A 27,657-nucleotide genomic window follows, 5' to 3' on the forward strand; every position below is an offset into this window, starting at 1 on the left:
TACAGAGGCAAGTTATTTTATTATACAATAACATACAATAGATTATTTCAATATACAATTGACATACAATAATTCAACTTAATAGTTAATGTATAAATACTACTACTTATCAATAGAGTATAAAACAGACGTACAATATTAATTTACATGGCAAGGGTTGAAAACCATTATTTCTTCGTTACATTTCAAGGTTGTAATGCCACCAAATCAAATTGCGTCACACACGAAAAAGGGTCGAAAAAAATCCTTTGAATCTGACAGTTGTATGTGTTTAATCCTGAATTTCATTGCAGTTATAACAATGTGTGGGCCATAAACACACATGTGGGGTTCTTCGAAGTACCATTCTTTTTTTTTTTTTTTTTGGTGTTTCTATAAAATATTTTGGAAACTTGAGGTGACATGGTTACTAAAGCTTGTTAACAGAAACAAATGGGTGGACATTTGATTGGTTAACTTCTGGTGATGGTTATTATCGTAAATGCAATGAAATGTTATGTGAAATGTTCACTGTATTACTGGACGGGATACAATATTTTCCCAATTTAACAAAGACAAATGGCGGGAATGCAATGGTGGTATCACACTAAATTACACGAGTTTCAAACAAACGTGTCATTTTAATAATTCGATTCATCAACATATTTTCTTAAATTCACATCGAAGATTTCAGTTTCAGCATATCGGGATGTCCTTTTTTAAAAACAACTGCTTACCATATCTGTGTCGGTGCAAAAGCTGAGAAGAACAGTTAATTTTTTGAAACTTGAAAACCAGTTCTTGTGTTAGAAATAAATTCCATTCCAGCTTTCGACACTTGTGAATTTTTTTCAGTTTTCAGAATCAATCAAAAAGACTTGCAAACAGAGGGTATATCAATAACTTTACCACAGGATACATGTTCCTCTCTTTCTAAGCATAACTACTAAATAAAAACATAAAATTTGATCTACAAAATCTTATCAGAATTCAATATCCTCACTTGCTCTTATTTTATGATTGATCGCTGCGTTGATAATGGCATTGCTTATTATCTACTGGTACAATAAAGTACCATTGTTTTATCTTGGTGTGTGGGGGATATTTTTTTTGCCATGGTGCTTGTGAAATATACACCGTCTCTAGTTTATATGTGTACAATACAATACATACACACAGTAAAAACAGTGTCTTTCATTATATGTACTGAGTTAAATATAATGGTAATGTTGAACAACATAAATACATAAAATATATATTTCTGGTATTATGGTTTTTAAAATGTATATCTTGCCGTTTGCAAGCTTAAAATATAATTGCAATGAATCTTGTCTTTATCAATCAGATCTCTGTCATTAATATCCTTCTGATGCGCAGTTAATATAAGAATCATATCCTCACGATGCTTCTGTTTGTTGCGCTACCACACTATCTTGTTCTTGTTTCCACAAAGATTTTATAGCATTGAATAGTTTATTCCATGCAGTTCTGTGAACGTCTGTCATTTCGTCACCCATAATTTCTTCCAAAATATCTATAAATACTGGTTTCAACCACTGAAAAAAAATACATCAACTTATTTAGATTTTTTTGTTTATTATACAGTAGAATGTTTTAATATTCCAAGTAAGCAGTTTATCCAATAGCCTTTATCATAATCCCGTCCTCTTTTTCTCGAATGCGAGCTACCAAATTAGACTTAAAGGTCGATTTTTACTTATAAGCAACACAACGGGTACCTTTAGAGAATCATGCTCTGCTAACTATACCAGAGCACCTGAGCTAGGTAGAAGGTTTGTTTTACTCGAGCAGTCCGTGTTTTTTTTTATGTTGTGTTTTATTTAGGATCGTTGGTCTTTTTGTTCGTTTTTTTTTTGTATTTTTCCATAACATTATCAGTTTTGGCATTGATTTATGAGTGATTTTCACTTTTCTATCTTTCGACTCTCTTTGACTGCTCTGTTTTCATCTATGGTAAGAAGATTTCTTCTTTTTCTATAATTCCTTGTATATTTGATGCCTTGCAGAAAAATTGATTTGTACTAATATGATCGTTAAATAAAATATATTCTCAGGGCAAAAAGGGGGAGAAGATGACGAAGTATAAACCAGATGCTCCGCAGGGCGCAGCTTTATACGACCACAGAGGTCGAACCTTGAACAGTTAGGGCAAGTATGGACACAACATTTAAATTTGATACAGCTCTGAATTTGGATTGTGATTAAATAGTTGACACAACATAGGTTTCTGACACAGAATGAATTTGGTCTAAGAACTTAAACTTAAAAACTTAAAAATTTTAAATTGGACATTTACCTGTTATGGTCCAATATCCAAAATCTAAATACATGGTAAGATTCAGCATACCATAGAACCCAAAGAATTCAATTTTTGATGAAATCAAATGATGTTCAATTTTAGACCCTTAGACCTCAATGTGGACCAATTTGATAACCGGGCCCAAATATTAAAAATCTAAATACATGGTATATAGAAGAACCCCATATATTCAATTTTTGTTGAAATCAAACAAAGTTTAATTTTTGACCCTTTGGACCTTAATGTAGACCAATTTGAAAACGGGACAATACTGTGCAATTGAATATTTCTTGCTATTGCGCAAAACTGTTCAATTGAAAATTGTTTGCTATTGCGCAATATTGTGCAATTGAATATTTCTTGCTATTGCGCAATACTGTGCAATTGAAGATTTCTGGCTATTGTACAATACTGTGCAATTGAAGATTTCTTGCTATTGCGCAATACTGTGCAATTGAAGCTTTCTTGCTATTGCACAATACCGTGCAATTGAAGATTTCTTGCTATTGCGGAATACTGTGCAAATTTCTTGCTATTGCACAATACTTAATGTAATAATTTTGGACCCTGATTTGGACCAACTTGAAAACTGGGCCCATGATCAAAAAGTACATGTTTAGATTCAGCAAATCAAAAAAACCCAAGAATTCATTTTTTGTTAAAATCAAGCTAAGTTTAATTTTGGACCCTTCGAAAACAGAACCAAAAGTTAGGAATCTGAATACACGGTAAGATTTAGCATATCAAAGAACCCTAATAATTCATTTTTCGCTGAAATCAAAGAAAAAAAGTTTAATTTTAGACCCTTTTGGCCCCTAATTCGTTGGGACCAAAACTCCCAAAATCAATTCAAACCTTCCTTTTGTGGTCATAAACCTTGTGTTAAAATTTCATAGATTTCTATTAACTTTAATATACTAAAGTTATTGTGCAAAAACCAAGAAAAATGCTTATTTGGGACCTGTTTTTGGCCCCTAATTCCTAAACTGTTGAGACCAAAACACCCAAAATCAATCCCAACCTTCCTTTTATGGTCATAAAAGAATGACGAAAGCTACCAAAGGGACAGTCAAACTCAGAAATCTAAAATAAACTGACAACACCATGGCTAAAAATGAAAAAGACAAACAGACAAACAATAGTACACATGTATATAAACCTTGTGTTTAAATTTCATAGATTTCTATTTACTTTTACTAAAGTTAAAGTGCGAAAACCAAATGTCTTCGAACGACGACGACGACGACGACGACGACGCCAACGTGATACCAATATACGACCAAAAATTTTCAATTTTTGCGGTCGTATAAAAAACTCACAAGTCGAAACAAATCAGAAATGAATCACTTGTTAACTGAAATTTATAATATCAATTTAGATGTTTTTCTTTAACGTAAAACAAAACAACAAAAGCCTTCTTTTCCGTTATATAGATAAGCAGTTTGTTGGGGGAAAAAACTTTTGTTTTTGTTGTTCCAAAATTACGTATAAAATAAATTAAGTGAAAAATATCGAATATCTAAAGCAAAATCAAGTATTTCAACTGTAAACATCCGTTTCAAACAAAAGTGCAAGACAAAAAATTGAAATTATGAAAAAAGTGTATGTAATTAATCTTTTTTTTTTCCAGTGTCAGTTAATTTCTTTAGCAGTTTCCAACAATAAGACATAACTTGCGAGATTACTTAAGAATTCTGACATTTTATTCATTGATATCTTAAAATCTTTTATCAGTAAGATTTCTTATTCACTTCGATGAAAGAGAAAATACCACCAGGTGTGAAGCATTCTTCAATGTTCATTTTATCTGATTATAAACGGTTATTAATTTTGAACAGGAACTTCAAATGATTATTTCGGTATCTGACGTTCATAACAAAAACTTATGTTGAGGAATTTGAAAGAAAAAAAAAACATTTTGAAAACGGTCTACCTAATAACGAAACATGAGTAGATAAGGAATTCTTGTTCCAACTGATGGTGATATGTTTATGGTAAATCCTATTTTCAAATGGCTCGTCTCTTCTGTTTGTGGTCTGTTGATAATAAGGAATGCAATGCCCCTCATATAGTATATGTGACGGTGTTTTTAAAAAACCATTATTCGTCAAGGACCAATGCACCGAGCAGACTTAGCAGCCAGTGCTTTGGTAAAAAAAATGTTCTGTTCACATAGCTTCTTTGGGATAATTTTGCTTCATCAACGGGTTAGCACTGCCATCTTTACATAAAGTATACAACTGCTTCGGTGGTCTCGTGGTAGTTTATTCGCCTTGACTGCTACTTCTGGTCGAATCCGATCAGAGTTGAAATTGCCCCTTGTTGCTTTCCGTTTAGTATCTGCCATTTAGACATCATTTTGTCATGAGACCTTGACGTCATCAACGTTTTTTTTTTTACATGATTTTCTTCTTAAAATTGGAATTCAGTGTTAGATTATACGCAATTACTGTAACATTTTTCTGTCAATTCAATATTTTATTATTAACATAAAAATGTGTTGCACACTTTTATACAACCTGCTACGCGGTTTATTCAGTGTGTTCCACATTTCATATGTTATTTTATCATTGACAGGAAAAATAGTACACTCCTTGCTTAAATAGATCGTAAGCCAGGATGTCTCCGTCTGAACTTCTCTCTGGGAATTCTTTTATTGATAAGTTGTTGCTCTTGTTTTTCTATACTGTTTTATATATGATTTGTGCTTACCATGATTTGTTTTTCAGTAACTTTCCTTTCAACGTGATTACTGGCGTTTTTCTTTACCAGCTCTACCAATGTTTCCACGTCATCTAGGTTGTCTATAAATGATTTTAAGGCGTATATCACTGACAATGCATGGGCGCGCAACTTTTTGTGTACTTTCACTTCTTCGAGAGTTAAACCGTTGAAGTCTTTAAACCTGCTTATTGCATCAGGATACAACGTAAATAATCTGAAAGATAGTATTATCAAATTATAATGAATTCGTGTAATATTGTTGATTAATGTATTTAATATAATTACACGAGCAACATGATGGGTGTCACATATGGAACATGATCTGCTTACTCTTCCAGAGAACACTGAGATAAGTTAAACCCCCGTTTTTTGTGTGCTTTGTGTTGCTCATTCTTTCGTTTTTATGTAGTGTTTTGTAAACTGTTGACATGATTGTGCTGACTTACGAGTTTCGAAGAAAGAGCAAAGAGGTAGGACCAATTAAGTATCCCTATTTCAGAATCTATATCATATAATTAAAAACCTTTTTTTCAACAATTTTACCATTGTGTTGTCAGTTTTTCTTCGATTAATGAGTTTGAATATCCGTTTGGTGGGGTTCGCTCCTCTTTTACATGTTCTATTAAATCAAAATGTATTGCAACCTCTATGGCTACTGTTGAAGACATATTGATACATTATTGCAAATTATACATGTGTCAAAATTACGGTCTTTGAGCTATCTTCTATCGTTGATAATATTAGGATCTGTTAGAAATAAGCCATATTCTTTTTTATTAACTGTAGATACAGTTTGAAAGACAATTTGAAAATGGGAATACACCAAGTTCACGACAATCTCATTTAAACATATTTTATATTACGCATAGTGATCTCCTCATATGAGAAAAATCTACCAAAAAGGATATCATTCTTGAGACATAAAAGGGTCAAATTAAGATATACAAACTTGACAAATATTTTGATTCCGTTGGTCTTTTTGTCATTCCAGATAACAGTCCAACTTTCCTTTACAGCAGTTTCCTCTTCTTCAGATAATAATTCGTTTGTACCGTTTTCAGACATTTTACTGAAAATAGAAAAAAGCTTTAATAGCATAAAAAAAACTTTATTATTAGCAGACTGCATGCAGATATAACCTTTTCACCCACGAGTTATTAGAAGTATCCATGCAGATATAAACCTTTCACCAACGAATTACAAAATTGAAAGGTATTAATTAAATCTTAGTACTGTCAACTGACTTTGCAAATAATTTAATATGTAAAGACGCATATAAATTATGAAATATAATTTATGAATGAAAATATTTTTCCTATAACACCATTACAACAGGTTACTCTAGCTTTATTGATAAAATATCTGTTTACAACCACCAGAGTCTTACGCAATTAGAATCCCGAGATGGAATAAAACATTCAAAATATCCCAAACATGCCGTTCCAATTTCAAATCTTTCGGGCTTTTACTTGAAAGGGTATCTTTTATTAGCGACATTCACTGTGACAACGTTCATTTTGTAATGCATGGGTGGTAATAGTGGAATATATGAAATATAAAGCAAGATCGGTTGATAGACTTTTACCTAGTAATACCAATATTGTAATTAGTTTGTCCTTTCTTGCTTATAATGTACTTTTAAAACGTTCTATTAATTACCAAGTTTTGAAAAAAATTAAAGTTAAAATTTCCTTCTCTAAGTCAGTCGATACATAAACATACTGTCTGAAATTTAAAAAAAGCATAGGAACCACTGAACGAATGCAAACATCTGCAATTGAAACGTTTATATACCGGCCTTGCAACCCTGTAAATTCTATAATTAGAATGACTTAGTTTTTTCCCCTAAAAGATTGAGTCGTATTTGTTCATGGAGGTAAAATGAAAGTCAATAAAATACTTCCATGCTCTGTTGTGCATGTACTCTAGATACTACAAACAGACGTACGGCCAACACAACACTACTATCTCGTTTCTGTAACGTTGTTACAGACACACGTGTTGACATGCAGTTGCTAACATAATTATGTAGACTCTGGTAAAAAGTGGTCTTCTAATTTTTCATCACGTAATTTTTTCTCAATTGTATACTGTTTTGCTAACTTTAATATCGTCTGATTGAGAAGATATTAAATAAAGCTTAGTACATCATGTACATTCGATATCAATCTGTCAACTTACTTTGCAAACTAATTTAATATGTAAAGACGCATAAAATTGAATCGTATAAAAAAGACAAAAAAATTAATAAATCTGAAGACTCCTTTTTTCAACTGCATGGAAAGGATTTGAAATGTATGTCAGTGTGTATCTTTATTACATAATATTGTTTAATTGAGTGGAAATTATCATATCAAATATAACTTAATCTCTAAACTAATTTCAAAGTCATGTGTTCTTATTGTACTGAGTTATATATATCTTCCTTGGGTACGATAAGATTTAAATTAGAAGAATATAGAAATATGACTTACCAAGTCAAGTAAATCACTTGTTTAACTAAAAAGTATTGCTATCGTTCGTTCGTCGTCTGCTCTTCGTATTCGTAATTCCCCCTAATATATGATGTTTTTGTGCGCCTCTTGTTTTATCTTTTCCGCATGATTTAAGGAATTTCAATTAATTAAGTCACCAACAGATTCGAACAGTTAACAAGTTCTTTATAATTATACATAAAAAAAGGAAAAGTCGTACTTTATTTGCGATTTCATCCTAAAACCAAGACCTTATTTCAATGACTTTTCAAGGACTGTTTCTTTTAAAGCACATCTCTAACTTATCTTATATTTCGATCTAATTAATTTTGCTGTCTTTTTTAGGTTTTCCATAATCATAAATATGTTACAGAATGGGTATGCATTTCTGGTCCTTAGTTTTTTACGAGCAAATTATATATATTGCAACATGTTTTGAACATCCCCGTAGCTTTTTTTAATCAATTTTTTGATGTTTCAATTTCCTGAATCAAAATGTATGTCATTTAGACTTTACAACAGTTTAATAAACCTTCAGACTTTTTTTTTTACATGTATTGTGATCTTCGAAAATCAAATTAAAAACAAATGATCTTTTTAAACCTTTACCTCGACATTTAAAGAAAGTCTATCAAAATATGCCATATGTCACACAATGTAATCCAACTTGTCATTTTACATTTGTCGCATTTATTAAAAAAAATAATAATAGTATTATCAGAAACGTAAAAGGTAACTCACCAGAATTTTTTTTTCTCTACTACAGCATTCCAAGACTCATCTATAACTTATTATTTTCCTTTGTGATAATATATCCTACAACACATAAATTATATATCTAACCACTATGAGAATGTTTATTTTTTTCAAGTACCGGTATGAAATTAATCACTTTGTAACAAAAAGACGGTCTGGTAACCGTTATTCCAAGACAAGCAGAATAACCAAGACTTTAGTTAATAGTACCTACGTCATTCAATTTTTAAACAAGCTCTCTACGGTTGAAGTGAGAAAAGAAATACAACATAAAACGTTGTTTATAAATGCTAGGAACATGTGTTAACTTTAATATATATATCTTATATGTTTCAGCGTCAGTTAATGTAAATAAATCCAGGTGATCTCATTACGTTTTTCTTGTTGACATATTGATCATTAAGGTATAGTGGCATTTATACAAGTAAAATCATATACATAGGACAACACATGCAGGCAGAGAAGTAAAACCCCTTTTTTATCAAAAAGAAAAAGAGAGATACTGCAAGCATATATATAATATATAAGATGACCGTTATGGAAGACATGGACACATGTGAACAACAGATAATAATTTGGGCCAATGCATGTAAAAATGATGTAAAATTTATGCTTATTCAATACATGTAATCTTAATCGTATTAGGTCAAAGGTTTTAATCATAATGTCCCAAGAAGTCCTTGATCGATTGCTGTTCTTTTAACGTCCAGTGGCAAATATTTCCGAATATGAAGGTCGAGATCAAATTCACAATGAATCTAATTGTTGCGTATTAAAGTAAAGCGGGTCGATTGGTAAAGGCGGGAAAGTAAGACTCTACAGGGAACGAAATTGAAATTAGTTTTTGCAAGGGCTCTTTACGAGCAAAGAGTGTCAATTTCACTACGCAATGCATCGGGGGGTTTACTTTATATTTTATTACAGACGTATGGGGTAGTTCATGTGACCATATTTCTATGCCCCAGTTCTTTAGAATCTTTAGAAAACCTCTTTACATTGCAGTAATCTTCCTTAGCTAGAAATAACAACTAAGTTGAAAGCAAAATGTGATACTTGCTAGTATTATAATTAGCTAGTAGCTTCAGTAGTCCTATAACATATGACTTCGCATTGTTATTCAATTTTTAACGTTTTTTTACCGATATTTTAATTTTAACTTTTTTTAATGCGTGGCACACTGATCGTACAAAAAAATAATCATAAATATAGAATAGAAATAGTAAATAATGCCCCATACTGTAAACGAGGTCATATCTTTAGTTAAAGGACTAACGGTGACCAATGGATGCTATAAGTACGAAATTTAGTCTCTGACGGATAGTTATGTCATTTGACATTATTTTATTCGAGCGTCACTGATGAGTCTTTTGTAGACGAAACGCGCGTCTGGCGTAAAGATAAAATTTCCATCCTGGTATCTGTGATGAGTTTATTTGTAATCATTAACATTTACTCAGAACCTCATTTGCTCTTAGTTAAAAAAAAACCAACATTATGTTAAGAATTTATTTGCCTTTTCTTTAACATGTGAACATTAAGCTTAATGAAATGTTGTAAAAACATTGCAGAAATTACTGTAAATTGTTTACGTATATCTTCTTAAATTTAAGTTGTTTTAAAACACTACTGTAAACGAACCAATTCGACGTAATTTCTCTAAAGTTTATTTGAAAAATGTTCTGATAACACAAATATTTATGTTCGATTTAAGTACATCACTTGTTTACTTATTTTTTTTATTACTTAATATTTTCAATTTTCAATGATATTAAATCATCGAAAATATTTTTTTTATAAAGTTAAAGGAAACAACATATTCTTTGTGTGAAATATTTTAAATGAATATGTGTTGTTTAAAAAAAGAGATCTTAAATATTTTCTTATTGTAATGACCTTAAACTATTTATTTCAACTTTTGGTTAAAAACTACTGATACTTACTAAGTGCTTAGTAAGTGCGTAATAATTTAATTCAGAAAAGCAACACGTTAAATATGCGTTTTTGCTTGTATATATAACATAGATCAGAGACATTCAGGTCAATGGTATACTAGTAGATGTATTTTTCATTACGACATAGCAGCAAATCGTTTATTAAACATTAAATATACATCAAAGGTAACTTTATGAACTTTTTAAAATAATGCGAATTCACAATACTTTTTCATCTAAAATGTTTACATGTGACAATAATGTTTTAATAGTACATTTTTATCAGAGGACATTTATGTTTCGTATTATTAAATCATATATTTTTACACTTTTTTCAGAATGAAAATGTAATTTATATTTAGAATTGACTGCTAGGGGAGTAATTGTAGGCATTTTTATTACATAATTCTTGATTTAATTTGCATTTAACCGAAAGCAAATTAATTTGGCATTTCTTCTGAAGATATTAAAGTCTGTATAGAAGAATTAACATGTAATCCCAATTAAGGAATTTTATTGGAATGATTTCTATTTAGAAATTTTAATAAACAATTCAATGACTACTAATATATATATATACAGACTGAGCCTTCTTGATTTGTATGAGTCTTCGAAGAGCTAGAGCTATCTTTGCAATCTTGTTTGTACCAAAAAAACGTTACCACGACTAGTTCTTATATCTAATAACTGGTTTTGGGACATTTTGAGGGTCGTTATGATCTCTGAGCTAATCTATGATCCTGAAAAAAATGTGTGCCGCTCTAAGAACGGCCATAACGAGTCCCGAAAACAAACAGACCACCATAAAGAGGATATCAAAGGGGCCGTATCAAAGGGTACGGATTGACAAAATCAAACAGAGAAGACCTAAGGAGAAGACAGTCGTCTCTTATAGTGTATGCGACGCTTTAACATAACGACTTCGCCGCTTGTTCAGTGTTGTACTTTTATACTTTTGAACTGAAATTTTAATCCGTTGAGCGACATCTTCTTCCAATATGGTACATGTGTTCCTTAATTTCAAAATCATTTGAATCATGCTATCCAGAGGCTGAAATATGCGAAGTTAGGCAATCGTTAGGACGCAACTAAGTTGATTTGATCTTCACGAATGATTAAATCCCAACCGAATGTCGAGCATAAGGAAATCAGTTGTGATCATCAAGTGGTACGGGTCAGTGGCGTTTGACCAAACCAAACTATAAAGATTTACAAATATTCTGTGTCATTCGTTTATTAATTCACCGCGTGACATTCTCTTCTTTTTAAATTATTTAGGAACACTGGGCTGATATGCATAAAACTACATAAGTTAAGATATCCAACCGTAATACTAATTTATCGTAGGTAATGAAGACAAATCCGTCCGTTCGGATTAATCTTAACTTTGGTCGTTTTATGCATTTCAGCCCAGATATTTTGACACCTACCTCTCTGTTTCTCTGCTTCGGCACCTCTCAAAATAGTCACAACTAGATACTTCCGAACGTTTTGCTCATGCTCTACATTTGTTTAAGAGTAGGAAGATTCCCAAGCATTTCTAGAATTTTTCGGATTCCACAACTGATTTACAAAAAAATCAAGATTAGATTATGTCACAATAGCCATAAATCTATTTCTAACAGCTGCATGATGTATAGGCTGAATTCTTTCTTTTTTATTTAACGTACTTTTATACTGTGTGTGCAGTGGCGGATTCAGGTGGCGTAGAACCAACCCCCTACCCTTTGACAGGAAAAGTTATCATTTTATGGCATAAAATCGTCCATTTTTTTTTATCGCCTGAGCGATAATATGACATTTATGAAATTTCGCCCCACCCTTTTAATAAATTCTGGATTAGCTCTTGGTGTGGCATGCAAAACTGGATTCTGTCTATTTCCATACAAGATACACTTTGATTCTTAGTGTTAACCTCCGTAACTGATAAATGAAAACAAAAAGGAACCCCATCTACAGGAAACGAAATTAATGTAATTGTATGGACAAATTAATTATGTATAGATGGATTGTTTGAATGCTTATCAGGACATGCACATGTTGACTTAAAAAAACGTTAAACCCTAAATTGTACTAGTCCAACGTGGGTTTTGGCTTTAAACGTCCACGTTTACAAGGTATATTATTGAAGCAAACATTTCACTCCATCAAGTTCCATTATTCTGACTCCTCGTCTTCGTTTACTCCTCGTCCTCGTTTACACCTAAATATCATGTGCTTATCGGAGTAATTGCAAATGCCCAGTCCTCCATTTGATCAGACCATCGTTCGAATACCCGAAATCCCTCGTCACTCAAGGCAAACACGCTGAACGTTATGGAATATCTGTTTCACAGATAACAAAATACAACGGTTGCCACTAGTGGAGTCGCATCTGCTTACTCGTCCGGAGCTGCCCCATTTTTGGTGGGTTTTGTATTGTTCATTCTTTTATTTTCTGTACGGTGTTATGTTTACTTGTTTTACATGTTTTCTATCATTTTTACAATTTACAAAGGTGTCGCCATTTTCTTTATACTTATGAATGTTGAAAATCTCATTTTCAAAATGGTTACAGCCTTACCTTTTTTCTATTATCAGACCACCGAGGAAGTTTGAAATAAATCAAGAACAATGAAATCAGCACACACAAACAAATAAAATACCATATGCACAGCGATTGGCACCCGTCGTGTTGCTCTTGTGAATACAAACCCGGTGATAAGTCTAAATCGGTAGGTCACATGAATAATTTAACATTTGCACAAAACAAACAATATACTTTAATATATGTAAAAATTAATATTCTTCTCGTTAAAATCAGCTTCATCATGTTTATGATAAGTCGACTAGTAACTGTATATCTGATTTCCCATTTTAGAAAGTGATTTCATATACAAAAATGTAATCTTTCCAAAGCGTACCCGAGATGTTTTGCATAATACAGAATATCGTAAATATTTTATATTTAACCTATGATAAAAGTTAAACGTTATTTTCAATTTTTTGTACGGAAAATGAAATTACTATAAACACCCTGAAGATTCTTCAACGGCAAATTAACTCTATGCCTGATTTCATATTCTATAATAACTAAAAACTTTACCGAAAATTTCAGTCGATTTTGATAATCCCATCAATTTTTCAATATTTCAAAACTAATTTGCCATATCAAATATGCAGTAAATAGAATACAATATTTTATCTAATAAAAAAATTTAAATTTAAAACAAAGATGTCTTACCTGTTATCTGAAATTTATCTCGATATAAACATCATTTCATAATTTAATAAAACGTTGAAGATGTCTAATTTGTCTGAGTTCGTATTAAAATGTAATATCCATCATGTCGATATGGCCATTATTTAGGTATTTATTCATTGTATTACAATGGATTTGTTGTATTCTATCTTGTAAGTCAGGAGATGATTACCATTACATAGATTCTCGTTATAAATTCATCTCTTTAGAAACTCCTTACATAATTCAAGTGATCAGCTGTAGAGGTATTTGTTGAATGAAACATGTGCTTTATTTCACAAAAACACGCTGATCTTAATACTTTGATTTATCTCCTTTCCGTATGCTCTGACATTTACAGTTTCAAGGTCCATTTATCAATTATTATATAAATTTCAACATACGAGTAAACCTTTTAAACTTTGCGAATATACCCATCCTTCGTTCAAAACGGGATGAGAAGTGCACTTTAATAATTGTCTAAAACTTTTTATTTTTATTGTACAGCTCAGATTCCTTATAATTGTGAAACAAATTAAAAGTCTTTCCCAGGATTATAGGATATGTTAGTGCTAATGAGAACATTCATATTAGCTTTACTATCCTTCCTACATTTTGTCCTGTAATAGTACAGATAAATAAAATAGAAGAATACTTACCGAAATAAGTTAACCACGGTGGGTGGATAGAATGACAGAAGTATTAATTCAAAAATAACAAGACAGAGACACAAAAAGAAAGGTGTCAATTAATATAATTGCAAATCAAGGCAATTTAAATGATACTTTACAATCAGTTTGGATAATACGAATCCGTTTAAAAGTCGGGACGATATCGCATACGGAACGAGTCCAGAACTCAGAGCATTAGTTATCAAAAACAATTGCAACCTCATCTTTATCATAAGTTTATAATTTCGTCGTCATGTCATGGCAATGGATGTTCTTGCCTAGTCTTACCTGTGTTAACTTTTCTATAATCTATGCAGATACATGTATCTAAAATAAAAGCGTTTATACCTGGTATCCTATCAATCAAAATGAGCGACGAAATGATTAAACGACTGTAAATAATGGAATGGTTTAAATTATATGCTTAGAGTGTAAATCTGCTGTTTATAAATAAGAGTAATGTTATAAACTAAGAATGCATCCCTTTAAGTCAAGTATGGCTTTCTTATCTCCATATTCTGTTTAAATATGTATCTGCATCCATAGCTTTTGAGTCGATCGTATTGACATTTATTCAATAACAACGGATTATACATTCCAAAAAAATGCAATACACCGCATCCATACTTAAATCGTTACCATACGTATACACAATGTAAGCGTATTAAAAATGCATTTTAAGCAAGTGGTAATTTTTCAACGTAGTTTCGAAAGCACGCGCATACCCTAGATTGTGATAATTTTTAAACTATAGAACAATACAGAACAAATAGCAAGCTCTAAGTACTTAGGTCAGTACTGGTAATATGTGAAAATGCATTCCTGCACTCTCGTATCGGCTTTGAAGACTATTTGAAATAAACAAAAAATACAGTTAGACAAGACCTTAAGCAATGCTAAGATTAAATGTATTGTACCTAATGAAAAAGGAAAAAGGAAAGAAGCAATGATTTAAACAACAGCATCGGCACAAGTTTTTATCGATAAGATAGTTAATACAACAATTAAAATATGAGGCGCAATTCCTCAATCTTCGAATTATATAAGAAAAGTGAAATACCAAAAATACCAAATACCAAGGAAATTCAAAACGGAGAGTCCCTTAACACAGGGCAAAATCAAAAGCTCAAACACATTCTCGAATATGTTTCTGACTTGATACAATAAAGTTCAAAAACAAGTTTGGTGTTATTACCAATTTCCCGGTTGTTATACTTGTAATAAATGATTGTTTGTTGATTGCTTAACATTCGGTGGTTAATATTGCATGTATTTTTAGAATGAGAACACATGAAAAATCACTGCAACAGGAAGCTTCTAGAAAGTGAGACAAAGAGAGTCACCTGAAAATGTGGTCAGTGAATAATGGATACGAGCATCAGTTTGGTTTGGCAAAATGTAATTGCTGACCTCTCGAAATTCTGCTAGAATGATGCACACTCTAACTACACTATGGACGCCTCCGGGTGCGGGAATTTCTCGCTACATTGAAGACCTGTTGGTGACCTTCTGCTGTTGTTTTTTTCTATGGTCGGGTTGTTGTCTCTTTGGCACATTCCCCATTTCCATTCTCAATTTTATGCACCAGGTTTATCGTCCTTACTTCGACCAAACGTGACTGAGTATTAATAAATCATGCTCAGTCGAAAGGCCCAGCCGTAACAACAGTAACATACCCTCCGTTCCATCACAGAACGACTGGATTTTAAATACGATGTGTCGGTGTCTCAACGACATGCTTTCTGAGTCTTGGATCTCAATGTACCGGTAAAGGTTTACGATCTGTTATTCTACCGAGTGTGTTCTATTTCCAACTGTGACACTTTAATGAGTGCGAATTCGAATGGGGGTTGGGTGATGGATTCTAGCAGGATACGTATACCGTAATGACAAAACCGGTCCCTTAATTTCTGAGGTGTATGCAATTCCCTCGGTTTTGGTTTCCTGGTTTTATTCGTCACTCTGTATCCATTTATGAGATTTGAACATTGACAATCTACTGTTGGCTTTATTTAGCATGTAGTTTACTGTCAGACGGAAGAGGTTTAGGGATGAACATTGACAATCTACTGTTGGCTTTATTTAGTATGTAGTTTACTGTCAGACGGAAGAGGTTTAGGGATGAACATTGACAATCTACTGTTGGCTTTATTTAGCATGTAGTTTACTGTCAGACGGAAGAGGTTTAGGGATGAACATTGACAATCTACTGTTGGCTTTATTTAGCATGTAGTTTACTGTCAGACGGAAGAGGTTTAGGGATGAACATTGACAATCTACTGTTGGCTTTATTTAGTATGTAGTTTACTGTCAGACGGAAGAGGTTTAGGGATGAACATTGACAATCTACTGTTGGCTTTATTTAGCATGTAGTTTACTGTCAGACGGAAGAGGTTTAGGGATGAACATTGACAATCTACTGTTGGCTTTATTTAGCATGTAGTTTACTGTCAGACGGAAGAGGTTTAGGGATGAACATTGACAATCTACTGTTGGCTTTATTTAGTATGTAGTTTACTGTCAGACGGAAGAGGTTTAGGGATGAACATTGACAATCTACTGTTGGCTTTATTTAGCATGTAGTTTACTGTCAGACGGAAGAGGTTTAGGGATGAACATTGACAATCTACTGTTGGCTTTATTTAGCATGTAGTTTACTGTCAGACGGAAGAGGTTTAGGGAGGAACATTGACAATCTACTGTTGGCTTTATTTAGTATGTAGTTTACTGTCAGACGGAAGAGGTTTAGGGATGAACATTGACAATCTACTGTTGGCTTTATTTAGTATGTAGTTTACTGTCAGACGGAAGAGGTTTAGGGATGAACATAGACAATCTACTGTTGGCTTTATTTAGCATGTAGTTTACTGTCAGACGGAAGAGGTTTAGGGATGAACATTGACAATCTACTGTTGGCTTTATTTAGCATGTAGTTTACTGTCAGACGGAAGAGGTTTAGGGAGGAACATTGACAATCTACTGTTGGCTTTATTTAGTATGTAGTTTACTGTCAGACGGAAGAGGTTTAGGGAGGAACATTGACAATCTACTGTTGACTTTATTTAGTATGTAGTTTACTGTCAGACGGAAGAGGTTTAGGGATGAACATAGACAATCTACTGTTGACTTTATTTAGCATGTAGTTTACTGTCAGACGGAAGAGGTTTAGGGATGAACATTGACAATCTACTGTTGGCTTTATTTAGTATGTAGTTTACTGTCAGACGGAAGAGGTTTAGGGATGAACATTGACAATCTACTGTTGGCTTTATTTAGTATGTAGTTTACTGTCAGACGGAAGAGGTTTAGGGATGAACATTGACAATCTACTGTTGACTTTATTTAGTATGTAGTTTACTGTCAGACGGAAGAGGTTTAGGGAGGAACATTGACAATCTACTGTTGGCTTTATTTAGTATGTAGTTTACTGTCAGACGGAAGAGGTTTAGGGATGAACATAGACAATCTACTGTTGGCTTTATTTAGTATGTAGTTTACTGTCAGACGGAAGAGGTTTAGGGATGAACATAGACAATCTACTGTTGGCTTTATTTAGTATGTAGTTTACTGTCAGACGGAAGAGGTTTAGGGATGAACATTGACAATCTACTGTTGGCTTTATTTAGTATGTAGTTTACTGTCAGACGGAAGAGGTTTTGGGATGAACATTGACAATCTACTGTTGACTTTATTAAGTATGTAGTTTACTGTCAGACGGAAGAGGTTTAGGGATGAACATAGACAATCTACTGTTGGCTTTATTTAGTATGTAGTTTACTGTCAGACGGAAGAGGTTTAGGGATGAACATAGACAATCTACTGTTGACTTTATTTAGCATGTAGTTTACTGTCAGACGGAAGAGGTTTAGGGATGAACATTGACAATCTACTGTTGGCTTTATTTAGTATGTAGTTTACTGTCAGACGGAAGAGGTTTAGGGATGAACATTGACAATCTACTGTTGGCTTTATTTAGTATGTAGTTTACTGTCAGACGGAAGAGGTTTAGGGATGAACATTGACAATCTACTGTTGACTTTATTTAGTATGTAGTTTACTGTCAGACGGAAGAGGTTTAGGGAGGAACATTGACAATCTACTGTTGGCTTTATTTAGTATGTAGTTTACTGTCAGACGGAAGAGGTTTAGGGATGAACATAGACAATCTACTGTTGGCTTTATTTAGTATGTAGTTTACTGTCAGACGGAAGAGGTTTAGGGATGAACATAGACAATCTACTGTTGGCTTTATTTAGTATGTAGTTTACTGTCAGACGGAAGAGGTTTAGGGATGAACATAGACAATCTACTGTTGACTTTATTTAGCATGTAGTTTACTGTCAGACGGAAGAGGTTTAGGGATGAACATTGACAATCTACTGTTGACTTTATTTAGTATGTAGTTTACTGTCAGACGGAAGAGGTTTAGGGATGAACATAGACAATCTACTGTTGGCTTTATTTAGTATGTAGTTTACTGTCAGACGGAAGAGGTTTAGGGATGAACATAGACAATCTACTGTTGACTTTATTTAGTATGTAGTTTACTGTCAGACGGAAGAGGTTTAGGGATGAACATAGACAATCTACTGTTGGCTTTATTTAGTATGTAGTTTACTGTCAGACGGAAGAGGTTTAGGGATGAACATAGACAATCTACTGTTGGCTTTATTTAGTATGTAGTTTACTGTCAGACGGAAGAGGTTTAGGGATGAACATTGACAATCTACTGTTGACTTTATTTAGCATGTAGTTTACTGTCAGACGGAAGAGGTTTAGGGAGGAACATAGACAATCTACTGTTGACTTTATTTAGTATGTAGTTTACTGTCAGACGGAAGAGGTTTAGGGATGAACATAGACAATCTACTGTTGGCTTTATTTAGTATGTAGTTTACTGTCAGACGGAAGAGGTTTAGGGATGAACATTGACAATCTACTGTTGGCTTTATTTAGTATGTAGTTTACTGTCAGACGGAAGAGGTTTAGGGATGAACATAGACAATCTACTGTTGGCTTTATTTAGTATGTAGTTTACTGTCAGACGGAAGAGGTTTAGGGATGAACATAGACAATCTACTGTTGGCTTTATTTAGTATGTAGTTTACTGTCAGACGGAAGAGGTTTAGGGATGAACATAGACAATCTACTGTTGACTTTATTTAGTATGTAGTTTACTGTCAGACGGAAGAGGTTTAGGGATGAACATAGACAATCTACTGTTGGCTTTATTTAGTATGTAGTTTACTGTCAGACGGAAGAGGTTTAGGGATGAACATTGACAATCTACTGTTGGCTTTATTTAGTATGTAGTTTACTGTCAGACGGAAGAGGTTTAGGGATGAACATAGACAATCTACTGTTGGCTTTATTTAGTATGTAGTTTACTGTCAGACGGAAGAGGTTTAGGGATGAACATAGACAATCTACTGTTGGCTTTATTTAGTATGTAGTTTACTGTCAGACGGAAGAGGTTTAGGGATGAACATAGACAATCTACTGTTGGCTTTATTTAGTATGTAGTTTACTGTCAGACGGAAGAGGTTTAGGGATGAACATTGACAATCTACTGTTGACTTTATTTAGCATGTAGTTTACTGTCAGACGGAAGAGGTTTAGGGAGGAACATAGACAATCTACTGTTGACTTTATTTAGCATGTAGTTTACTGTCAGACGGAAGAGGTTTAGGGATGAACATAGACAATCTACTGTTGGCTTTATTTAGTATGTAGTTTACTGTCAGACGGAAGAGGTTTAGGGATGAACATTGACAATCTACTGTTGGCTTTATTTAGTATGTAGTTTACTGTCAGACGGAAGAGGTTTAGGGATGAACATTGACAATCTACTGTTGGCTTTATTTAGTATGTAGTTTACTGTCAGACGGAAGAGGTTTAGGGATGAACATAGACAATCTACTGTTGGCTTTATTTAGTATGTAGTTTACTGTCAGACGGAAGAGGTTTAGGGATGAACATTGACAATCTACTGTTGGCTTTATTTAGTATGTAGTTTACTGTCAGACGGAAGAGGTTTAGGGATGAACATTGACAATCTACTGTTGGCTTTATTTAGCATGTAGTTTACTGTCAGACGGAAGAGGTTTAGGGATGAACATTGACAATCTACTGTTGACTTTATTTAGTATGTAGTTTACTGTCAGACGGAAGAGGTTTAGGGATGAACATTGACAATCTACTGTTGACTTTATTTAGCATGTAGTTTACTGTCAGACGGAAGAGGTTTAGGGATGAACATAGACAATCTACTGTTGACTTTATTTAGTATGTAGTTTACTGTCAGACGGAAGAGGTTTAGGGATGAACATTGACAATCTACTGTTGACTTTATTTAGTATGTAGTTTACTGTCAGACGGAAGAGGTTTAGGGAGGAACATAGACAATCTACTGTTGGCTTTATTTAGTATGTAGTTTACTGTCAGACGGAAGAGGTTTAGGGATGAACATTGACAATCTACTGTTGGCTTTATTTAGTATGTAGTTTACTGTCAGACGGAAGAGGTTTAGGGATGAACATTGACAATCTACTGTTGGCTTTATTTAGCATGTAGTTTACTGTCAGACGGAAGAGGTTTAGGGATGAACATTGACAATCTACTGTTGACTTTATTTAGTATGTAGTTTACTGTCAGACGGAAGAGGTTTAGGGATGAACATTGACAATCTACTGTTGACTTTATTTAGCATGTAGTTTACTGTCAGACGGAAGAGGTTTAGGGATGAACATAGACAATCTACTGTTGGCTTTATTTAGCATGTAGTTTACTGTCAGACGGAAGAGGTTTAGGGATGAACATTGACAATCTACTGTTGACTTTATTTAGCATGTAGTTTACTGTCAGACGGAAGAGGTTTAGGGATGAACATTGACAATCTACTGTTGACTTTATTTAGTATGTAGTTTACTGTCAGACGGAAGAGGTTTAGGGATGAACATTGACAATCTACTGTTGACTTTATTTAGCATGTAGTTTACTGTCAGACGGAAGAGGTTTAGGGATGAACATAGACAATCTACTGTTGGCTTTATTTAGCATGTAGTTTACTGTCAGACGGAAGAGGTTTAGGGATGAACATTGACAATCTACTGTTGACTTTATTTAGCATGTAGTTTACTGTCAGACGGAAGAGGTTTAGGGATGAACATTGACAATCTACTGTTGACTTTATTTAGCATGTAGTTTACTGTCAGACGGAAGAGGTTTAGGGATGAACATTGACAATCTACTGTTGACTTTATTTAGCATGTAGTTTACTGTCAGACGGAAGAGGTTTAGGGATGAACATTGACAATCTACTGTTGACTTTATTTAGCATGTAGTTTACTGTCAGACGGAAGAGGTTTAGGGATGAACATTGACAATCTACTGTTGACTTTATTTAGCATGTAGTTTACTGTCAGACGGAAGAGGTTTAGGGATGAACATTGACAATCTACTGTTGACTTTATTTAGCATGTAGTTTACTGTCAGACGGAAGAGGTTTAGGGATGAACATTGACAATCTACTGTTGACTTTATTTAGCATGTAGTTTACTGTCAGACGGAAGAGGTTTAGGGATGAACATTGACAATCTACTGTTGACTTTATTTAGCATGTAGTTTACTGTCAGACGGAAGAGGTTTAGGGATGAACATTGACAATCTACTGTTGGCTTTATTTAGCATGTAGTTTACTGTCAGACGGAAGAGGTTTAGGGATGAACATTGACAATCTACTGTTGGCTTTATTTAGTATGTAGTTTACTGTCAGACGGAAGAGGTTTAGGGATGAACATTGACAATCTACTGTTGGCTTTATTTAGTATGTAGTTTACTGTCAGACGGAAGAGGTTTAGGGATGAACATTGACAATCTACTGTTGGCTTTATTTAGTATGTAGTTTACTGTCAGACGGAAGAGGTTTAGGGATGAACATTGACAATCTACTGTTGGCTTTATTTAGTATGTAGTTTACTGTCAGACGGAAGAGGTTTAGGGATGAACATAGACAATCTACTGTTGACTTTATTTAGCATGTAGTTTACTGTCAGACGGAAGAGGTTTAGGGATGAACATTGACAATCTACTGTTGACTTTATTTAGCATGTAGTTTACTGTCAGACGGAAGAGGTTTAGGGATGAACATTGACAATCTACTGTTGGCTTTATTTAGTATGTAGTTTACTCTCAGACGGAAGAGGTTTAGGGATGAACATTGACAATCTACTGTTGGCTTTATTTAGTATGTAGTTTACTGTCAGACGGAAGAGGTTAAGGGATGAACATTGACAATCTACTGTTGGCTTTATTTAGTATGTAGTTTACTGTCAGACGGAAGAGGTTTAGGGATGAACATTGACAATCTACTGTTGACTTTATTTAGCATGTAGTTTACTGTCAGACGGAAGAGGTTTAGGGATGAACATTGACAATCTACTGTTGGCTTTATTTAGTATGTAGTTTACTGTCAGACGGAAGAGGTTTAGGGATGAACATTGACAATCTACTGTTGACTTTATTTAGCATGTAGTTTACTGTCAGACGGAAGAGGTTTAGGGAGGAACATTGACAATCTACTGTTGACTTTATTTAGCATGTAGTTTACTGTCAGACGGAAGAGGTTTAGGGATGAACATTGACAATCTACTGTTGGCTTTATTTAGCATGTAGTTTACTGTCAGACGGAAGAGGTTTAGGGATGAACATTGACAATCTACTGTTGGCTTTATTTAGTATGTAGTTTACTGTCAGACGGAAGAGGTTTAGGGATGAACATTGACAATCTACTGTTGGCTTTATTTAGCATGTAGTTTACTGTCAGACGGAAGAGGTTTAGGGATGAACATTGACAATCTACTGTTGGCTTTATTTAGCATGTAGTTTACTGTCAGACGGAAGAGGTTTAGGGAGGAACATTGACAATCTACTGTTGACTTTATTTAGCATGTAGTTTACTGTCAGACGGAAGAGGTTTAGGGATGAACATTGACAATCTACTGTTGGCTTTATCTAGTATGTAGTTTACTGTCAGACGGAAGAGGTTTAGGGATGAACATTGACAATCTACTGTTGGCTTTATTTAGTATGTAGTTTACTGTCAGACGGAAGAGATTTAGGGATGAACATAGACAATCTACTGTTGGCTTTATTTAGTATGTAGTTTACTGTCAGACGGAAGAGGTTTAGGGATGAACATAGACAATCTACTGTTGGCTTTATTTAGTATGTAGTTTACTGTCAGACGGAAGAGGTTTAGGGATGAACATTGACAATCTACTGTTGGCTTTATTTAGCATGTAGTTTACTGTCAGACGGAAGAGGTTTAGGGATGAACATTGACAATCTACTGTTGGCTTTATTTAGTATGTAGTTTACTGTCAGACGGAAGAGGTTTAGGGATGAACATAGTTCTCTATCCCAGTAGACCTGTGGTTATTTTTAAATTTAAAGATAAAGATATTACGATCATAGAAATCTGCGAATTCACTGTTACAACTTTTGCCTTTCTTTGTATTTTATACATACAGCTTTTATACTTGAACCATGCAGACCTTTACTTTTGTATGTATCGTCTTGGTAAGAAAACGATAATTATATCACTGAAGTTAGTTGACCAATGATACCTTTAACTTAATATTGGAGCAGAAGCGCAGTTTTGACAGATGAAACGTTGATAGTGCTTATTCTTAAAGAATTATATTCAAAAACTGAATTTCGGTGTATGAATGTAATGTTTGAATATTCTTTATTGGAGGCAGATGAAACTATTAAAAAATGGTAAAACATTAAAACAATAACTATTTTATTTAATCTTTTACTTGGACTGTATCTCTATACTAAGTTAACATTTCCGCTCAAAAAGTAGAACAGATATCAAGGGAGGCAGGTCAAATTATTCAGTCGACATATTATCCAAATCTGGTGCAAATTTATCTAAATGTTATATTATAGACATACAAATCAGCTAATAGATTTCCCCAGTCACTTAGTTTACCAAGCACTTAGTTCCTGTGATCGTACTGGCGTTCATAACGCACAAAAAGGACACAAACTAATATAAATATACATTTTTCTAAATATCCAATTCATTTTTATTGGTAATGAGATACTTGAACTTGTACATTCTGTCATTATATTTATAATATTCTCGTATTCTTGTCTTTCATTTTGCTAATGTGATTTGTCTATATGCCTTTTGGTGTTACTTCGAAAACTTGTTTGTTGCTCGTCTTTCATTTTCCTATATGATTTGTCCATCTTCGTTACATATATGACGTAGCTCTGTACTTATACATCCCGTCATTGTTGTTATTGTACTATGGTAAATTTGTGTATTCTTGTCTTTAATTTTTACTAATATGCTTGGTCTGTATTATGCCATTTTGTTCTTCTTTGTTACATGTTTATATTTTTTTTAGTGATTAAGATTATATCACAATGTTGAAAGCTGCTTAATGGACATTTTTAACTAGTATGTCTGTGTGTTTTGTTCACGCATCGTTGTCAATAAATATACGAAATAAAATTTGAAGCGACTGTAATACAAGTTAGAGGTTTATATAGATATAAAACCAGGTTCAATTCCACCATTTTCTATTGCATGAACCAATTCAGGAATATGACATTTGTTATCTATTCGTTTGATGTGTTTGAACTTTTGATTTTGCCATTTGATTAGGGACTTTCCGTATTGAATTTTCCTCGGAGTTCAGTATTTTTGTGATTTTACTACCTCTATAGTTTATTGTATCAATGATCAATGGTAATTTTAGTTTTACTAAAAATTATTTGCTTTAAAGTTAGTAACTTAACAAATTATGGTTACTTATGGAAGCTTAACCCCTCATTTATACATACAAACTAAGCTGTAACAAAATTCAAAGAAGCTTATCGTCTTATCCCAGATACAGTTAATATCAGGAAAATATTCTGTTAATTATTACAGTAAATCGATATTTCCTTATCACTTTCCATCTGTATATCCTTTAAAATTCGATAACAGAAAAAGAAAAAAAAATATACTGAAACAGATTGACCGACATCGTTACTTAACCTACACGTCGCGTTACAACTTGATAAACAAGATGTTTTGGAAATTTTGTTCTAACCTGAAGGCAATTTAACCAATTTCCCCTACATTTCAGTAGTTTATCTCTAAACGATTGCGATATGACTGTTATTATACTAATAACTTTTTAGAGAGAAAAAAAATACTAGTTGGAGCTGTCTGAAGATGTTTGATAAATATACGTTATGCATCAATTGTCGGGAAATGTTTCTATGAGCTATGTAGAATCAGGAAGTCACTATTGCCAAACAGTATTTAAATTAGTACAGTCAAGTTCATTAGAGATACCAGGACTATAATTTGGTACGCCAGACGCGCGGTTCTTATAAAACGAACCTGTGTGACCCTCGAAATAAAAAAAAAAAGTTCAGTTAAATCAAAGTTAAACCGTATTCAAACCAAAAAATGGGATAGAGGGTTGCTGCTCAGAAGGAAGCTTTTAAACCAAGAGTTCCAAATGGTGAAGTTAAAACAACATCTTCGTAAATTTAAGAGATGCCATCACAAGTTGGATGACTATTAATGAATATCCGTTTCACAGATGATAACGGATATGAATTAATGTCGTAACTATAATCCTGTCCCCTTTTCTCGCATATGACCTAGACTACCGAAGTAGACTTGTTTCTGGGTTGTACTAACATGAGCAACACGACAGGTGTCCCATGTGGAGAGGGATCTACGTACCCTTCCGAAGCACCATAGTTTTTGGTGGGGATGTCGTTGCTTTTTCTTTAGTTTTCCATGCTGATGATTACTGCGCTCCATACTGAGTATACTTATTTAAGATTTCCAAAAAAACAGGGGTTATTTTAGTTTTTTTTTTTTTTTTTTAGTAGTATCTTCCAAAAGGCATTTCTTTCTAAGACATTTTATAAACATGGGTTGAAAATTGGCAGGTAGAAAGGTGATACATGATGTACAATTCATGCTATACATGGTTTCTATGAAGTTAAACTTATGGTAAAAAGTAAAATCACAAAAGTACTGAACTCCGAGGAAAATTCAAAAAGGAATGTCCCATGTTCAAGAATATTGGACATTTCCAAGCGAGATAATCCAAGTTGTTTAAGAATTCTTTATTATAATAGTTTTGAATTGCTCACCGAGATATAATTATTATGACACATAATATCTCGTATGTGTATTTAAATTAAGTTTCATATCTTTGGTAAATTGACACTGAAACCTCGGATTTGAATGTATCTGTGTCATTCTATTGTTCATTTTTTTTTTATCGAAATATATCATGAGGGTAGTAATGGGGGTACCTTCATGACGTATAACGGTAAAAATTCTTGCCATACGACGTTAACGTTAATTTTAAGTGCGTGACGATAAAATGTACACTTTCTTTTAGACGTTAAAAAAATCAGCTGAATTTGACGAATTTTCCAAAAATAACGGTAACGATAATTATTTGAGACATCCGACTAATCACGATAATGTTAATTTGACGAAACACGTAAAAATTTTAATCGATTCGATCCATTTGTATACTGTACATACGACATCTGTCGAACGGAGGTTTGGAGTTTGCATTCATGACAAAATGCAGTTGACAACAGAAAACATTGATTTAAAAAAAAAAAATTCTTGATAATTTATTTAGATTGTTTCATCATGTTTCAATCTTATCTGCTATGGAAAAATTAACTGCGACGAAAAATGATTTTTTATGATTTTTTTAAAGCCAATTAAAGGTACACAAATAGAAACATAGGGGAAAAAGAAAAAAATATGAATGTTATTTTCAAATGGCCATTGACAACAGTAAACGCTGACTTAAAATATATTTTTTTTTAAATCATATTTGGAAATACTTCTAAAAGTTCACTTGCTATGGAACATTTTTATCACATTTAAGGTAAAACAGATATATTAAAAATTATAACAGGGTATAAGTGTTTCTCGTATACATCAATGATAACTATATATAGCTATTCATAAGATTTATCAATGACATAGCACGTGTACTGATTAATGTAACAAAAATAAATGTCCTTCATTCTTGTGTATGGCAAAACAGTTGCAGACCAAATCAAAAAAGAAGTTCAAGAGCATTTAAAAACGGGTGCACAAAGTGCTGGTAATTATAATACTTATCCTTCTAGAGAACCTTTGTCCGTTTTTTGAAGGGCCGGATTTACTTTGTTCATTTTTCTCCTTTTAAACTGTGTAGTGTTTCTATTTGTCTTGTTTTCTCTGAAAAATTTAATAAAACATTAATATACATTATAAAAAAGCTTAAAAAATTAAAAAAAAACTTGCTTTTTGAATACTGGTTAGTTCTTTGAATTGCATTTGTGCACACATAAAAGTCAACTATTTCTATAGAAATATTATATTTTGCCGGCTTGAATTCAGATATTCAAATCAAAGCCGGCAAAAAAGCCACTGCCAATAAGTCTGAAAATTACACCAAACAGTGTTAGAGTTAGATTTTCTACTGACAAAATTTTTTGTCCGTCCCTCAGCGGGATTCGAACTCACACCTTTGATACACTACAG

General features: G+C 33.3%; 1 protein-coding gene across 5 annotated transcripts; it reads right to left on the reverse strand.

Annotated features, from left to right (window-relative positions):
- On the reverse strand, positions 1-27,282 carry LOC139487438 (globin-like). 5 transcript variants are annotated; one of them, XM_071272222.1, is made up of 6 exons: positions 13,408-13,768; positions 11,615-11,747; positions 8,239-8,313; positions 5,973-6,092; positions 5,012-5,237; positions 1-1,535 (listed from the first exon to the last, which is right to left on the reverse strand). In XM_071272222.1, exons 4-6 carry the CDS (start codon positions 6,086-6,088, stop codon positions 1,377-1,379), a joined length of 501 nt encoding a protein of 166 aa, XP_071128323.1. In that variant the 5' UTR covers positions 6,089-6,092; positions 8,239-8,313; positions 11,615-11,747; positions 13,408-13,768; the 3' UTR covers positions 1-1,376. The 5 variants fall into 5 exon arrangements, with proteins under 5 accessions (XP_071128323.1, XP_071128348.1, XP_071128339.1 ...); XM_071272247.1 differs by lacking the exons at positions 11,615-11,747; positions 13,408-13,768 and adding an exon at positions 27,266-27,282; XM_071272238.1 differs by lacking the exon at positions 11,615-11,747 and having other exon boundaries at positions 13,408-13,868.
- Positions 27,283-27,657: the final 375 nt, after the last annotated feature.

Source organism: Mytilus edulis, chromosome 1 (genome assembly GCF_963676685.1).
Source record: "Mytilus edulis chromosome 1, xbMytEdul2.2, whole genome shotgun sequence".
In the NCBI taxonomy this organism is placed as follows: Eukaryota; Metazoa; Mollusca; class Bivalvia; order Mytilida; family Mytilidae; genus Mytilus; species Mytilus edulis.

Coding starts and splice junctions, on each gene's coding strand:
- LOC139487438 (XM_071272247.1), bottom strand. CDS start 6,088: ATGTCTGAAAACGGTACAAACGAATTATTATCTGAAGAAGAGGAAACT. Junction 5,238..5,972: donor GGAATCAAAATATTTGTCAA/GTTTGTATATCT, acceptor ACTATCTTTCAG/ATTATTTACGTTGTATCCTG. Junction 1,536..5,011: donor TTACTGAAAAACAAATCATG/GTAAGCACAAAT, acceptor ATTTTTTTTCAG/TGGTTGAAACCAGTATTTAT.